The sequence below is a fragment of the Octopus sinensis genome, linkage group LG23 (assembly GCF_006345805.1).
Source record: "Octopus sinensis linkage group LG23, ASM634580v1, whole genome shotgun sequence".
NCBI classification, from domain to species: domain Eukaryota; kingdom Metazoa; phylum Mollusca; class Cephalopoda; order Octopoda; family Octopodidae; genus Octopus; species Octopus sinensis.
In genome coordinates, this window is record NC_043019.1 from 16,833,447 (window position 1) to 16,852,498 (window position 19,052).

The 19,052-nt window shown below is 39.4% G+C and overlaps 1 protein-coding gene across 3 annotated transcripts in view; it reads left to right on the top strand.

Annotated features, from left to right (window-relative positions):
* Positions 1-258: 258 nt before the first annotated feature.
* Positions 259-19,052, top strand: part of LOC115223615 (protection of telomeres protein 1) — a 42,993-nt gene continuing 24,199 nt past the window's right edge. The window contains exons 1-7 of one of the 3 annotated variants that reach the window (XM_036512515.1): positions 259-455; positions 1,409-1,595; positions 13,913-14,064; positions 14,936-15,047; positions 16,430-16,569; positions 17,423-17,563; positions 18,606-18,716. In XM_036512515.1, coding sequence (XP_036368408.1) covers positions 14,047-14,064; positions 14,936-15,047; positions 16,430-16,569; positions 17,423-17,563; positions 18,606-18,716 — 522 coding nt within the window. In that variant the 5' untranslated portion in view covers positions 259-455; positions 1,409-1,595; positions 13,913-14,046. Of the gene's footprint in view, positions 456-1,361; positions 1,596-13,912; positions 14,065-14,935; positions 15,048-16,429; positions 16,570-17,422; positions 17,564-18,605; positions 18,717-19,052 lie in introns of those variants that run through there. The other 2 variants (XM_036512516.1, XM_029794272.2) reach the window with 2 other exon arrangements.

Consider the following 19,052-nt stretch of genomic DNA (forward strand, 5'->3'; position numbering starts at 1 on the left):
AAAAGAAAAGAAGCATTGAAATATCGTAGTTTGTCGGTAAATTATATTTTTTAGCCCATGTCTTTTGAGACTTTGGTGGGTGCTGGATTACTGATAGGGAGGTTTTTGACTTCGTTAGGGACCTGCCTTATTGATGAAACTTGGAAGGGCACCTGGTTGCTTCAGCTTCGCAATTATTCACAAGAATATCGCATTTTGAAGTGACACAAACACTGGTTCCAGAAGAAAACAATATTTAACGGAAAATATTCCTTGTTGCTGATAACAGTGCTTATCGCTATTCAAAGACTGTTGTGTCGTCTTCCAATCTACCTCAAATTTACATTACACTCTTATTGCCTTGGAAGATGAGATCGATCTTATTATGACAATGGCCAGCTTTATTACATTATATTCATAAGATAATATTTTTAAAATTAATCTTTCTAAAAACCTTTCATCTTGTGAAATAAGGGGTCCTTTTGGTTTGAACGGCAGTTTTTAACATAATTTTTAGGTAACTAAAAAATTTTTAACTTCGTATACTGGAAGAATGTGTTTATAAAACATCTTTCTCTCTTGGCTTTTTTGAGAAAATTCTAGAGTTTGTAAGATATTTGTTGTTTTTTTCTTCAATTTCTGCAATTTCAACTAATCAATGACGTCCATTGAGGTAAAAAAACATTCTGTGCCGTATGAATATGTCCCTCGTTTAAGAAACAGAATGGGTTTATTTACATTTGCGAAGAAAAAAAGATACCCTTCCCCCCCTAACCCTAACCCTAAAATAGATTGAAATGCAATAGATCGATACTAGGGTTATAATTATGAGTGACAATTTCATACGACACCGCTACGGAAAATGGGATTTTTTTCTAGCAGTGTCAAATGAAAATGTCACCCATAATTATAACCCTAGTATCGATCTATTGCATTTCAATCTATTTTAGGGTTAGGGTTAGGGGTGGGGGAAGAGTAACTTTTTTTCTTTGCAAATGTAAATAAACCCAATCTATTTCTTAAACGAGGGGCATATTCATACAGCACGGTATGTTTTCACTCCAAATGGACGTATTTGATTGGTTAAAATTGCCGAAATGCTCGATTTTAAAGTGGAAATATCTTACAAACTATAGAATTTTCTCAATAAAGCCAAGAAAAAATGATGTTTTATTAACACATTCTACCAGTATACGAAGTTTAAAAATGTTTAGTTAACTAGAAATTGTGTTGAAAACTACCGTTAACTAGAAATTGTGTTGAAAAGATCCTAAAATTGTTGAATATAGAAATGATATAAATAGATGTCCATGCAACCGGGTTAGAGATTAACAGTTTACGCACCATTGGCCAGCATTATTACATTATATTCATAAAATAATATTTTTAAAATTAAGCTTTCGAAACACCTTTCCTTTTGTGAAATAAGTCCTATTTGCCCCAGTAAACATTTTAAAAACATAATAATAATAGAAACTTGTTGAATATAGAAACGATATAAATAAACGTCCATGCAACCTGGTTAGAGATTAACAGATTACGCGCCATTTTAAACCAGTTTGCTTGCATCGAAATCCGTTCCACACGATTCCAAGAAGACAACATTTACCATTAAGGTAAATATATATATATTCTATACATGTTTCTTTAAGTTTATGTGTTTGTTAAATTTAACGACCTGATAGAAAATTTATTATTTTGTTTCTACTCAAAAGCCAAGTTATTTTACTGACAAATTAGTTTTAAAATTCAAATTAAATATTTCCTGTAGTAATAATGTCATTAAGTAAATATGTTTGCAAACGAAACATTGCCTATTTGCCTTGTCATTATTGACTGTCATACCTCGTTAACACCCGAAACGAAAATACGTGAAAATCAAACATGAAGATCTCCGTGACTAATTTCGGGTTTCTTTGAAGACAATCATTAGATTTTCTATAGATACGAACAATAATGATTCAGATACATGTTTGATAATGCTTTTTTTTTTTTAGTATAGGATATATATTTAACAAGAATATTGTTAATAGTAGTTCCTCTAATTTATTGTTCAGGTGAGGAAACCTGCCTGCATTTAACTCACCAAAAAGGACATCCGAATCTTTGTGTTACCGTTTCCTCAAATCTGGTAATAAATCTTCACCGAATTTAATAACTCAATTAAACGAATGGTGTCGAGAAATGAAAGCAGTAGTCGTAAATAATAAACCTCTTTTAACCCATAAATGCATAGAGTCCAGATAAATGGACACAGGGAAAATTACCATTCCTTGTTTCGCACGTGTCGGGTTTGTGCGCAGCGCTTGCTCACTCATCGAGCACTAGTTTAGAGGCAGACTATACCAAAAATAAGCTCAATAGCTTGTTTACCTAACAAGCAATGCATTAATGGTTTAAGCATTTATTCGTTTCGATCATTTAGGGAATGACTGGTTTGTTTAGAAAATTTAATGACGTTCGTGTTTTGGTTCGAAAATGTTGCGTATTCGACTCCTCTGCCACGGGTTTCTATTGTATTCTTTGTCGGCAAAGGTAAATATTATTTATGTACAACCACGAGTTTTCAGCGTAACATAAACCCTAATCCTAATCCCTGTCCACCGGGTGTACGTATTCTTTACTTTCGCCTTCTTTGTCTTCTAGTTTTCGGCCTGAAATAAACTATCGCCGTTTAAAGTTGGATGATTCTGTTAGGAATATTGGAGTAATGTAGTTTAAATGAAGCGATGTGTGATAGAGTTGTTAAAAGTGTTCTGGAAAGCCATAAGTTAGAAATAGAAGGGGTGAAAACAGGAATAACATATATATTGCCTATATGCCTTGTCGACTGCTACTGTGCGGCCTTAAATTTCTACTTGTCCTGTTTTCACCATTACGGCATCATGCAAGGGACTGATAGAGTAATGTCTGTTGACGTGACGATGGTGAAATGGTAAGAGAAAGACGGGAGAGTTATAAAATGAGATATCCTTCTCATGAGAAAAGAGTTGCATGCAAAGGAAAAAACAAGTTAAGAGTCTATAGATGTGCATAGAAACTGGGTGCAAGCATGCATATATGCATGTGTAAACATTGTATTGTGCAGCAAAAGGAACGAACAGTACAAAATGTGTAAGGAAAAGTGACAAAATCCGATTGGTAATGTCCTGTGTGAAAAGTCTATGCTGAAAAGTGAGAAAAGGTTAGTTCTCTTGGTTGGGTAGCTGTCCTAAGTGTTGCATTTATGTATGGCAACTGTTTCCTCGTGGATCTGTGCATCGGGTTGCAGTACATGTGGAATGTAATTGGTGTGTGTCCATTGAGTCGGTGACTTCATTCCTTTCGTGTTGTGTTGGGCGTGTGACGATGGAACTGAAAACTATGCGTCGTGAAAGTTCGTGTCCTATAATTCTTGTTGATGCGACTGGCACGGACTGTAATTGTTTTCAAGAGTTCATGCGATATTTGATTGGGACTCTATTTTATCGAGCCCCGAAACGATGAACAGCAAATTCGACCGTGGCGGGATTTGAACTCAAAATGTTTAAGGCACACGATGGAATTTCGTTCGGAATAACCGTCTCGCACAAAATGGAATTTCTTCAATTTTTCTCGCTATTTTTTTGTCATTTTTACAAGAAAACACATGTAAGACAATCTAAAACATATGTAAAGCAATCTTTTGGTATTTGTAGACATTCACCACACAATTTTCAATAATGACAGAGAAAGGGACTTAGCTGATAAAGAGAGTAAATGACATCGTCTTCTTATTCTGACATTTTTGCAGATCAATACCGAAGGATCGCCCATATGGCGATCCTTCGATGTAATTTGCACTGTAACAAAAAATTTTCAAAAATTCGTTTTTACAAACTTGCCCCCTTCCCCCCCATCGCTCCTTCGGAATAACTGCCACAATTAAAATGAATTTTTTTTTTTTTTTTTTCAGTATCTTTTGCTATTTTAAAGAATTATTCCATATTCTGGAACACTTGTAATTAGGTTTGTAAGAAGAAAGACTATTTTTTCAACAAGGCAGTGCCCCAGCTTGACTGAAGCAAGGAAACGGATCCCTAAAAATTCTCAACTCGAAATTCCCTCGGACACACAGCTAAAATAGCACGTGGCTTTTTGTCGAACGCTCCACCGACTTAGCCCACACCACTGCTCTTTTATTTCAATAATGCCATTTAAAAAATAAATAACTTAGCAGTTTGGCAAAAGAAGTCCGATAGAATGAGTACCAGGCTTTAAATAAGCACTCCAGTATGGCCGCCGTCTAATGACTAAAACAAGTAAAAGAATAAAAAAAAATAGGCGAAATTTTGATGAATATTGTTTTAATTTTTTTGTTTAATGTGTAGCAAATCTTGCATACATAAAGTGGATTTGATTCAACATAGACAAATTTAAATCAACACAACATTTCCCACAATGGAACAATGGTTATTCCCTGGCAGCAGTTTTACATTTTCCAGATGCCTTTAGCTAGGCTGAAATAATGTCTTCACCACTTGACCCTTTCTAACCTCTTCTACTACACCATAAGCTAAATCAACTAAATCTATTGTTCTCAATGATATATCTATCCTTCTGGATCTTAATATAAGCAAGCACATACCAAGTGAAAGTAAGTTAGCCACTTGTCATCAACAGAACAAGCCATTTCATGACTTAGTAAAGAAAGGGCTGCTAGGATATCAGACAATGTCCCACACTCTTTGACTTCCCACTAGCTCGAACGCAGTTCTCTAACAATTTCAGTCTGTCTTTCTCCACATTTACTACTACAGAACGAAGAGACTTTTGGAACGTAAAATCTTTATTTTATTTTCGTTTTGCACACAAGCACAAACAAAATTTTGCACACAGACTCACAAGCACACACAGACACACATACATGCACATATCTGGCAACAGACTCTCCTGTACATTTTCTTAATTACTATTAATTACATCATATACTCTTCCATAAGATCCCACTATGGCTGGACGATATAGGATTGTTGAATCTGTCCTTTCCGTTGATGAGATAACTCAAAGATCTGACCATCTGCGAGACATTCATGCCATAAGTAACGCGGATTCAACAATCCAATTCCTGGCATTTCTGGGATTGATCCACAATTCATCGGAATGTTGTAATGGGCGGATGTACCTTGCATCACACAATACAGTATCCGATGGGAAAATGTGGAGGTGTACTGTTTGCAAGGAATTTCGTAGCATTGGGCAAGACTCATTTTTCGCGGGTTCACACCTACCATTGACTTGTCTCCTCGAGTTGATGTATTACTGGGCGATAATTGAATGTAAACAGTGTTGTGATGGGTGAAGTTTGAATTGGATCAGAGGCAATTGTCAACTGGTACAATTACTTCCGCGATGTTTGTGCCGTGTGGTGTTTTGACCACCCTGTGCAACTTGGAGGAGAAGATGTTGTAGAGATCGATGAATCCAAGTTCATGCACAGGAAATATCATCGTGGTACTTATCGAGAAGGTCACTGGGTTTTGGGGATGGTTGAGCGTGAGAGTCTGAGATGTGTCTTAGTTCCTGTGCAGAACAGAAGTGCAGCAATATTGTTGCCTATTATTACCAGCCATGTATTACCAGGAACTAAGATTATCACAGATTCACGGAGAGCGTATATTAGCCTACCCAACCATTTGACTGTGAACCACAGTGTTAACTGTGGATCCCAATGATGCCTCAATCCACACAAACACCGTGGAAGGGATGTGGAGTCACGTGAAATCAAATTATCGGAAAATGCATGGAACGTCCGATAATTTGTTTTCAACACATCTGCATGAATTTTGTTGGCGACGTTACAACAGCAGTAATACTTTTATGAGCTTCATAAAATGTATGAGACACTATTATCCTGTATGATTTCAAAAATGTGTTTTATGAAGTTCATAAAATGTGTTCTGTTGTTTAATTTAGCCTCATTCATGGGAATCTGTATAATTTTATATTTATTATTAATTTCTTCTTTTTGTATCTTAGTAATTTGCATTTCTTTTCTTCATGCGCCTTTCAGATCTTGAAACTTTTATGATTTTCGGAATTTTAAAATACCTTTACAAAATTGTCTTCTACACACGGAAATAACCTGTGGAAGCAAAATTTGGTCTAATATTTAACTTTTTATTTGTCTATTTTTTGTAATGGCTTTTTAATTTGGTATTCATTACATTGAGAGTCTGAATCAAATTAAAAAAAAAAAATCAAACATGAAACAATTTGCTACCACGCACAGTTGATATTTCCAGTTTCTTCTCTGAAATTTGCTTCCACAATTCATTTTACAAAAATAAGAGAAATGGTTAGAACGAGCTGTAGCTACTTATACATATGTAGTGCTTTGAGTTAATTTCATCACTTGGCTTTGCTAAGTCAATTGATGTGTTTTCCGTTTGACTTAAAACTTTTCCGCGTCTACACAGACACCACACGAAAACAATAGGTGTCACAGTGATATACCTCTTTTTCTACAGTCGGCCGAAATGAAGAAGTGACAATGCCACCTTCACATTCTGTATTGTCAGCATCGAGCATCGGCAGAGAGACGTTATTAGAATACATCAACCACAACGATACAACTGGTTACCCACAACGTGATTCGAACACAACAACCCTGCCACAATTGCTGACCCCCGAGCCACAGAACTGCAGTCTTCGTTACCTTATCCATTACATTTGGTGAGCTCGACTTCAAAGACTTACTGCTTCAGCATCGCATGAACTCTTGAAAACAATTACAGTCCGTGCCAGTCGCATCAACAAGAATTATAGGACACGAACTTTCACGACGCATAGTTTTCAGTTCCATCGTCACACGCCCAACACAACACGAAAGGAATGAAGTCACCGACTCAATGGACACACACCAATTACATTCCACATGTACTGCAACCCGATGCACAGATCCACGAGGAAACAGTTGCCATACATAAATGCAACACTTAGGACAGCTACCCAACCAAGAGAACTAACCTTTTCTCACTTTTCAGCATAGACTTTTCACACAGGACATTACCAATCGGATTTTGTCACTTTTCCTTACACATTTTGTACTGTTCGTTCCTTTTGCTGCACAATACAATGTTTACACATGCATATATGCATGCTTGCACCCAGTTTCTGTGCACATCTATAGACTCTTAACTTGTTTTTTCCTTTGCATGCAACTCTTTTCTCATGAGAAGGATATCTCATTTTATAACTCTCCCGTCTTTCTCTTACCATTTCACCATCGTCACGTCAACAGACATTACTCTATCAGTCCCTTGCATGATGCCGTAATGGTGAAAACAGGACAAGTAGAAATTTAAGGCCGCACAGTAGCAGTCGACAAGGCATATATAACGATTAAATAAAAAAAATTTTGTCTATATCTTCGATCACTGTCATTATTCCATTGAGTCAACCTCATTATTTTCTACATAGCAGACCGTTACATAAACAGGCAAAGGTAATCTTTCGTTTTAACTCGAAATAATGTAAACACTGAATCGGCCACGGCCACACACACACGCACGCACGCACGCACGCACGCACGCACGCACGCACGCACGCACGCACGCACGCACGCACGCACGCACGCACGCACGCACGCACGCACGCACGCACGCACGCACGCACGCACGCACGCACGCACGCGCGCACGGACAGACGGACAGACACACGCACACACACGGACAGACACACGCACACACACGGACAGGCAGACACGCACACACACGGACAGGCAGACACGCACACACACGGACAGACAGACACGCACACACACGGACAGACAGACACGCACACACACGGACAGACAGACACGCACACACACGGACAGACAGACACGCACACACACGGACAGACAGACACGCCACACACGGACAGACAGACACGCCACACACACGACAGACAGACACGCACACACACGGACAGACAGACACGCACACACACGGACAGACAGACACGCATACACACGGACAGACAGACACGCATACACACGGACAGACAGACACGCATACACACGGACAGACAGACACGCATACACACGGACAGACAGACACGCATACACACGGACAGACAGACACGCATACACACGGACAGACAGACACGCATACACAGGACAGACCGGACACGCATACACACAGCAGACAGACAGACAGACACGCATACGCATACACACGGACAGACAGACAGACAGACACGCATACACATACATGCATACACACGGACAGACACACGGACAGACAGACACGCATACACATACATGCATACACCACGGACAGACAGACACGCATACACATACATGCATACACACGACAGACAGGACACGCATACACATACATGCATACCACACGGACAGACAGACACGCATACACATACATGCATACACACGGACAGACAGACACGCATACACATACATGCATACACACGGACAGACAGACACGCATACACATACATGCATACACACGGACAGACAGACACGCATACACATACATGCATACACACGGACAGACAGACACGCATACACAGACACGCATACACATACATGCATACACACGGACAGACACGCATACACATACATGCATACACACGGACAGACACGCATACACATACATGCATACACACGGACACACGCATACAGATACATGCATACACACGGACAGACACGCATACAGATACATGCATACACACGGACAGACACGCATACAGATACATGCATACACACGGACAGACACGCATACAGATACATGCATACACACGGACAGACACGCATACAGATACATGCATACACACGGACAGACACGCATACAGATAATGCAACACACGGACAGACACGCATACAGATACATGCATACACACGGACAGACACGCATACAGATACATGCATACACACGGACAGACACGCATACAGATACATGCATACACACGGACAGACACGCATACAGATACATGCATACACGGACAGACACGCATACAGATACATGCATACACACGGACAGACACGCATACAGATACATGCATACACACGGACAGACACGCATACAGATACATGCATACACACGGACAGACACGCATACAGATACATGCCACACACACGGACAGACACGCATACAGATACATGCATACACACGGACAACCCACGCATACAGATACATGCATACACACGGACAGACACGCATACAGATACATGCATACACACGGACAGACACGCATACAGATACATGCATACACACGGACAGACACGCATACAGATACATGCATACACACGGACAGACACGCATACAGATACATGCATACACACGGACAGACACGCATACAGATACATGCATACACACGGACAGACACGCATACAGATACATGCATACACACGGACAGACACGCATACAGATACATGCATACACACGGACAGACACGCATACAGATACATGCATACACACGGACAGACACGCATACAGATACATGCATACACACGGACAGACACGCATACAGATACATGCATACACACGGACATACACGCATACAGATACATGCATACACACGGACATACACGCATACAGATACATGCATACACACGGACAGACACGCATACAGATACATGCATACACACGGACAGACACATACACACACACACATACATGCATACACACGGACAGACACATACACACACACACATACATGCATACACACGGACAGACACATACACACACACACATACATGCATACACACGGACAGACACATACACACACACACATACATGCATACACACGGACAGACACATACACACACAACATACATGCATACACGGACAGACACTACACACACACACATACATGCATACACACGGACAGACACATACACACACACACATACATGCATACACACGGACAGACACATACACACACACACATACATGCATACACACGGACAGACAGACAGACAGACAGACACGCATACACATACATGCATACACACGGACAGATACATACACCACACACACATACATGCATACACACGGACAGATACATACACACACAACACATACATGCATACACACGGACAGATACATACACACCACACATACATGCATACACACGGACAGATACATACACACACACACATACATGCATACACACGGACAGATACATACACACACACACATACATGCATACACACGGACAGATACATACACACACACACATACATGCATACACACGGACAGATACATACACACACACACATACATGCATACACACGGACAGATACATACACACACACACATACATGCATACACACGGATGCACTACAAAAACTAAGTAAAAAATTTCAGTTATCTCTCTCTTTCACACATTACTCTTTCTGTTTCTTCACACACACACTAACAGAAGCACTTCACTTACACACCATACTTTCTGTCTCGCACACCCCATCACACACATTACTCTTTCTGTTTCTTCACACACACACTAACAGAAGCACTTCACTTACACACCATACTTTCTGTCTCGCACACCCCATCACACACATGTACATCAATGCTTCCCATGCACGGTAACTTCAAAAGAACTTCTCTCCTCATACAGTCGCTTTCATTACTTCAAAAGATCCCATTTCCGTGCAACCCCATATGTAAAAAAATAAGTTTTTTTACAGAAATCGATCACGTAAACAAATACACGTGGTAATGAAACATCGCCATACACATATATATATATGGCACATAAAAACACCATCCGAAGACCCGGCAAGACTAGTCAGGCCATAACCCATGGCCCCTACCTGGGACGTAGTCAGTCCACCTGTGCATACCTTCCTTCTTGTGACACTTGTGAAGACCTGCTGAGGCAAGTGAAAATCAAAACAAATCAAAATAGATGAACATCAATGGAATTCGTATCTTTGTGGTACCAGTGCCGGTGGCACGGGGCACATAAGAAAACCATCCGAACGTGGCCGTAGCCAGTACCGCATCGACTGGCCTCCGTGCTGTGGGCACGTAACAAGCACCATCCGATCGTGGCCGTTTGCCAGCCTCATCTGGCACCTGTGTCGGTGGCACATAAAAACACCATCCGAGCGTGGCCGTCTGCCAGCCTCGTCTGGCACCTGTGTCGGTGGCACATAAAAAACACCATCCAAGCGTGGCCGTCTGCCAGCCTCGTCTGGCACCTGTGTCGGTGGCACATAAAAAACACCATCCGAGCGTGGCCGTTTGCCAGCCTCGTCTGGCACCTGTGTCGGTGGCACATAAAATCACCCACTACACTCTCGGAGTGGTTGGCGTTAGGAAGGGCATCCAGCTGTAGAAACACTGCCAGATCTGACTGGACTGGTGCAGCTTTCGGGCTCCCCAGACCCCAGTTGAACCGTCCAACCCATGCTAGCATGGAAAGCGGACGTTAAATGATGATGATGATGATGATGATAAACAGGTTACACATTTACCTTGTTTCAATTAAAATACTCTATCAAGGAAAAAAAAATGAGCTGGTGTCGTTTGCACAGATATAGGGGCTATATTGTTTTGTCAATGAATATGGTATTGGGGCTGTCGCTATATTATTTTGATGAAGAAGAGTCGTGCCTGTAACATTTCCATATCTGACGAGACTTGTGAAATCCTGTTTATATGATTGGTTCCAAATGGTTCAAACTGTCTCGGTTGGTCTGTGTAGAAAGAGAACTCGCAGGAGGAGGAAGTTCCAGAGGTTTACAATACTGGGAAGAAAATAATAGGTTTTGGAAGGGTGATACAACTGGGAGGACATTGGGGTTTCTGTGATGTTGATAATTCAGAGGACCATAATACAGCAGAAGAGAGAAGTAACCTGCTTAACTCTGGATCAGCCCTGATTGAGCAGAATCTATGATGAAAAACTTTCCAACCATGAACACCAATCGTAATTTTAAACATGGGATACTATATAGTTATAAATGTGCCATATATCTATTTTTTTAAAAGATAGTTAATTGTAATCGCTGCTATTTTTGGCAGGTCAAGTGACCCATGTTGGCTTAACAGAAGCAGGGCATCTCAGAGAAATTAAAACAAAATTGCTTTTGGAGTCCACCACCATCTGAATGGAGTTGGAGGAGGTTCCTCTCAGAATTCAAGGAGTTTTGAGCTGCTTCTTTTTTTCTTTAGGGTGGTGCCTAGCAGATAGGCATGGGCCTCTCCTTGGTTCTTCGGGCTTCTGGAGTGACATACCAGCAGAACATCCCTCTCATAGACCCTAAAGTGTAGTAGTAGTAGTAGTTTAATTTTAGGCCATCCCTTATAAAACCAGTTTCTGAACAGAGATATTCCACCCATGACATTCCCATTATTTACCAGGCATAAAATAGCTTGAACTACATTATCCAAAGTGTTCTTTTATTTAAGATGACTGTGATTTGAGGGAGATTTCTTGCAGGTCAAGTGGCAACAAGAGAGGCTGTTTATCTTAGCTATGATAGGTATGGTGTGGTGGTCATGGTTTGTTAATTAATTGGATAGAATTGATGTTAAACACTTCATTGCTACTTTCTTTTTATGTCTGCGTCACAATCTCGCATATCTACCAAACCTGCTTCACCATCCCCGCCCAGAGCCACTCCCTATATTTCTCACCATCTCCTGCTCAGTCACCTCTTCCCATCTCCCTTCACACTTTTATGTGACAGCCCCTTCTGTTGCCTCTGCTCACTCACCCTGTCCAAACCTCTGTCCCACTTATACTCATCTCCCAATGCATCTCCATCACCATCTTTCTGTCTCTACCTGTCCTGTCTTCCTATCTTTCTCCCTTGCTCTATCTCCCTCTTTTCTCTCCTTTCCTTTCCAACTGGGGTAGCCATAGCAAGATACTTATTTTTTATCCCTATTTTAATTTCCCAATAGGTACAAAGTCGCTCCATCAATACTACTTCTCTTCCCTCTTAAGGGGATCTTTGTCTTGCAATTAGTTGGTGACCCCACTGATGCTGGTGCATAGAAAGCATCCTGTCCACTCTGTAAAATGGTTGCATCCATCTGTAGAAACAATTCCAAAAGAGACAAGGGAACCTGGCAAAGTCTTCTGGCTTGCCAGCTCCTCCTGTCAAACAGTTCAACCCATGCCAGCATGGAAAACAGACATTGAGTGACGAAGAGTAGGATGCCATGCATTGGTAGCGATAAGGGCATCTCAGCATAGAAAAACTGCCTCAAAGACTCGGTCTGACCCATGTGGTATGGAAAAGCGAACATTAACATGATGATGATAATGATTGACTTAAAGAGCCATGAAATAAATTTATTTAACAAAAATCATTTCATAAAATTGTTGATGAGGAGCAATGAAGCATTCATTGTGATTATTGAAAAACAGGTTTTGCTCAAAGCACCATCGTTTGATTAGACTTTGTAGACAATTTAGAATAACTTCTCATTAAGTGAGCCAAACGTTTTTTTTTTATGTTAAATTAAAATTTCACTGATAACAAAGAGGAGAAAATCTTTAGTTTTAATGATTTTGCAATGAGAAGTCAAATAAGATTGAAATACATCTAAGTTTATCACTACCCAACATCAACCCTTATTCTTCATTGAATGTCTCCAATTTGGACTTCAGAGTTTTCTCCCTTACATTGTTTCATTTTTTTTTTTTTTTAATCCGAATTAATCGTTAGTCCTTTTCAACCCAACCCTATGAGAGACTACTTTCGATTCTATTATACAAAATTCATCATCATTTCTTTAACAATCATTGTCCATGGGTTGGACATGTCAAATTTCCATTTATTGTAATTCTCCAGAAATAATGGAAATTTGTAATGTGATGTCTGCAGATAAAAACATTTGTAGAAAGTTAATGCATCCCTATTTTTCTGATATTTTTACTAAACCTTTGATAATGATGGTTTTATGTTGAATTTTAATCTTATCAGGGTTTTTTTTTTTTTTTTACTACAAAGGAATACACTTGGAGAAGAATATTTCTTAATCCAACCAGCAACGTTTTTGTTAAAAAGCAAAAGAACTGTAATTTGAAACATTCCAATTGATCCAAAAGCAAAACAATTTTGTTTTTTGTGTTTTTTTTTTAAAAATGGAAAAAAGCAAGTTTGTAAGTATGTTTTCTTTCTGTCTTTCTATCAATGACACTTTCAAACTGACTTATGGCATTGTTTTTCGTCTTTTGAATGTTTATTCGGTTTTGGATGCGTTTCTTTTTGGCTTTAATCAGTTGTTAATAATAACGATAATCTTTTCTACTATAGGCACACGGCCTGAAACTTGATGGTGAGGGTAGTGGGGGGGGTCTAGTTGATTACATCAACACCAGTACTCAACTGGTACTTATTTTATCAGTGCTGAAAGGATGAAGGCAAAAGTAGACCCCGGCAGAATTTGAACTGAGAACACAAAGACAGATGAAATTCTGCTGAGTATTTTGCATGGAATGTTAATAATTGTGCCAGCTCACCACCTTTGAGCAGGATGGACCACTTGACCTGAAGAAAATTTCAACTGGCCCCCCCCCACCTGCAAGGTCACGTGCTGTTTATCTTGTACCAATCAGTACCATCAAATGCAGTACTTGACTGGTTCTTTCTTTTATTGCCGTGGAAAGGATGAAATGACAAAGTTGAGTTGAGAACATTGAGAGATTTTACTAAATACTACAAGGTATCTTATCAGCTGCTCCAATGATCCTGTCATCCACCAAATAATAATAATCCTTTCTATCGGTAAAAGGCTTGAAATTTTGAGGGAGGGGACTCGTTGATTACCTCAACCGTAGTGTGTAACTAGTACTTATTTCATTGACCCTGAAGGGATGAAAGGCAAAGTTGACTTCAGTGGAATTTGAACTCAAAATGTGAAGGTGGACAAAATAAGAGAATTATTTTGAATATTTTCATGTTTTGACTTTGCCTCCATTCTGTTTTGGATGTTTGGATTTTAAATTTTAAAATCTTTTTATTATTTTTCAGAAAACAAGGACCTATTCATACAACTCCTTAATTACTTTGAAACCAAACACAGTGGTTGATGTGTATGGAATTGTAAAATTTCATAAGTTGCCATTTAAAACCAAGGGCACTGGTAGGGCCATTGTCATCTTCTTTTTTCGTGTGATTAATCCTTTATTATATCACTGACAACTATTTATTCTTTAACTGTTATTAATTAAAAAGAGCTCTCTCAATATTTAATCCATTTTATATCTCTTAATTTCTTGAGTGATCATTTGTTTGGCCATACTGGGGCACCATCTTCAAGGGTTTTAATTGATCACCAATCAACACACTCTCTCCCAGGTTATCTCTATTCCTACCCAACCCCTTGTCTTTAAAAACAAATCTGTTCCCCTTTGTGTCCTTAGGGTTTATTGCTCCTCTGCATCTGTTACATGCAATGTCCACTTCTCTGTTTGCCGTGGAAATGATGAAATGACAAAGTTGAGCTGAGAACATTGACTTCACTCATGTGTGTTCACAGTTTCTGTTGGGTGCACCATATGGAATTTCTGCTTATACCTTTCCTACATATCAGGCTGGGGTCACTTACCTGAAGTGGGTAGGGTCCTGTCTTTTCCAGCTTATTAGACTTTGATCTTTGCCTTAGTTGACTTTGAGGTGTTTCAATTTCAGGTTTTCCTTCTACACCTGGAATTTCTTTCCTGATTCTACTACAGATTCAGCTAAAATAAAAAAAAAAAAATTAAAAAAAGAGTTTAACAACCTAAAGCTGTTCCCATGGGCAAACAGTCTTAAACTCTTCTGTTATGGCCTGAAGGACTATAATGAATAAGAAGGGACTGAGAACTGAGCCCCAGGTGAACTTGTACCTGCACATTAAATTTATCACCCTACCACTATACTCCTCAATTCTCTCCTTACTGACAACCCCTATACATGGTTCATATGGTTCTCACACATTTTTGCTTTTTTTTTCATCATCATCATCATTGTTTAACATCCACCTTCCATGCTGGCATGGGTTGGACGGTTTGAGAGGAGCTGGCCAGGCAGAAACCTGCACCAGACTTCTGTGACTGTTTTTGCAGAATTTTTACAGCTGGATGCCCTTCCTAACACCAACCACTCAGCAGAGAGGAATTAGTGCTTTTTATGTGGTACAAGCACAGGCGAGGTCAGTTTTGGCAAGGTTTTTACAACTGGATGCCCTTCCAAATGTCAACCACTTTACAGTGTGGGCTGGATGCTTTTAAGTAGCACCTGCACTGACAGGGTCACCAAGTACCTTGCAAGACAAAAAAAGCTTTTGAGAGAGGACGGGGGGGGGGGCATTGGAAGAGGTGATCTTGTGTCAGATGATGAAAGATGAGAATGAGATACAGAGACAGAAACAGGGGTCTTGCTGTAGGTGAGGTACAAAGTTACCTGGCCAGAGAGAGAGAGAAATCAGGATGTATTTTGAGAAATAGAAATAATTTTAAGAGTTTGTCTCTGATTATTTTTCAGATTACTTGATGATTGTGACAATTGTTGATGAATCACTGATTCAAGCTGATGAAAAGTTAAAATGTTTGCTATTTGCACATGGTGAAGAAAGTTTACCCCAAGTCAAAATTGGTAGCATCGTTAGATTCCACAGATTACGAGTAAATATCCAAATCTTGTTTTTTCCTTTTTTTTCTTTTTTTTCCATAAATACTTTTGTTTCATTTTTTTCATTTTACAAGAACCTACCAATTGCAGAGACCATTGCTAAAAGTATAGGCGGCAATGATGGATTGCTGGAGCAAATCCTTCAAGAAGCAAGAGATGATAAAGGCAGTAGCCATCTTTCTATCTATCTACCTATTTATGTCCAGAAAAGATGGAATGGTTACTACTGGAATGTCTTTGACCATTGGTCTGCTTGGTCAAGACTGACCTAGGGCCAAACAATGACTGTTATTATTAGACAGATCTCTATAGTTCCCTGTTTGGGTTGCTTGATTTAAAAGAGGTTATCACATAAGGGAGGCTACACTACTTTGATAACCTGCAGTACATTAGAATTGACCAAAGAAAAGAATCCGATTCCTGATGGATGGCACTTACTCTCAGAGCTGTGAACTGGTTAATAGTCATTGAAAGTGTCTTGAAGCTTTTGCTAGATTTATCACTAGATACACGTGTTTTTCTAAATTTATCTCTGCTCATCTGATAAAAATGAGCTGTACACAGAATTGAAAAGGCTGGCTTTATTACATTCTGTATCACACCACATCTCTGCAAGAACTATGTTAAGGCTACATGTGTCTGTGGAGTGCTCTGTAACATGCACAGTAATGCCACCAGCAAAGCTGTTCCATTGATCAAATAGACTGGAATACACAATGTTGTAACTGATGGAATGCCAAAGAAGAAAGAACACACACACACACATACTGAAAATGTCATGTCCTTTACAACACTGAAACTATAAATGTGACCAATTCTTTAATAAATTATGGTTTGTGTTTCTAGGTTAATCTCCATAGTGGGGAATTGCAAGGATCGAGTGGAAAAGGTTTCTCCTGGTTGGTTGTTGATAGTCGAAGTGATGGCTGCCTAGTTCCTAAAGCTTCCAGTCTCAATTATACATTCACAGATGTTGACCGAAAGATGGTAAGAACATTACCGTGCTACAGATTATTCTCATTAATTTTGCTATTATTTAAGACAGATTATTTTAGAGATGTTTGAACCTAACTTATCACTACTACCAACAAGAATAATTTACCATGCATGTCTGTCCATATTGATCTGATTGATTTGGGATAAATTTGATTGAATATTCTCTTTATCATTATCATCATCGTACGTCTTCTGTTTTCCTTGCTGGCATGGGTTGGATGGTTTGACCAGAGCTGGCAAGGCTGGAGAGCCATACCAGTCATCTGTTTCAGCATGGCTTCTACAGCTGGATGCTCTTCCTAATGCCAACCACTTTGCAGAGTGTACATGGTTGATTTTTATGTGGCACCAGCACGGTCAGGGTTACCCTGTAACTTGCAAATGCAAAAACCCCATCAACTTGGAGGAGGGAGTAGTAGTGACAGCGGTGGTAGCTTTGTGCCAATTAAAAGATTAGGGGTATCGAAGGACAGGGGTAGATGTCTTGCTGTAGAGTTGAAAAAGAATGGAGGATGACTTAAGTTTTCTTTCAAGTCCATCATCAAGCCTTTTTCCAGTTATTCCATCCCAAGTTTTTCTGAAACTTAGGTTTGCTTCCATCTGCCATTTCTTCCCAATACCTTTTCCTTAAGCATCATTATTATTATGGATTCCATTTTCTCATCATACGAAATCCGTTGTTGCAAGGATTTTACTAATCTTCCTCATACATTGACCTCCTCAGCTTTCCTTCTCTTCTCTCCTAACATCATTTGGAAAGGGAATTCTTTGACCTCTTTTTTGGAGTGACACAGTTCTATAAACTCGATTTTCTGTTACATTGAAGAAGACTACAATATCTCCAACACTAATTTGGAGATTGTAGTCACAGAACTTTGAATTGTGATCCTTAAAGCTGGGTTGAGAAAGGGAACTTTAAGTTGGAAAATATCTCTACTAAAGATGTGTTAAGAAGATCTTTAAGTGTAAATGACATATAAGAAAAATTAGGGGTTTGCTTCTATTTGAGTAAAATGCTGTTTGTCTTTTGTAGATTGAAAGATTGTTTTGTGTTAAACAGCAAAATCAAGAATTTAGGTGCCAAGATTTGGTAAAAAGTCTTGAACAACTCAAAGAAGGAATTTATTTTGATTTTGTTTGCCAAGTAAGTTGACTTGTTCATTTTGAGTCTTTTTTTTCCTTTCTGGAATTTAATACAATTTTTCAACAAAAGGTGATTTTTTTTTTTTTTTTTTTTTTTCCACTTGTTAAACTTGGAATTCTGTTTCACTCAATCAATGTAACTGAAAGTTTGAAGTCATCATTTAATGTCTATTTTTCATGCTGACTGGACCTGATGAGTGTAGAGCTGTATCATGCTCCACTTGTCTGGTTTGGCACGGTTTCTACAACCTAAAGCTGTTCCCATGGGCAAGCAGTCTTAAACTCTTCTGTTATGGCCTGAAGGACTATAATGAATAAGAAGGGACTGAGAACTGAG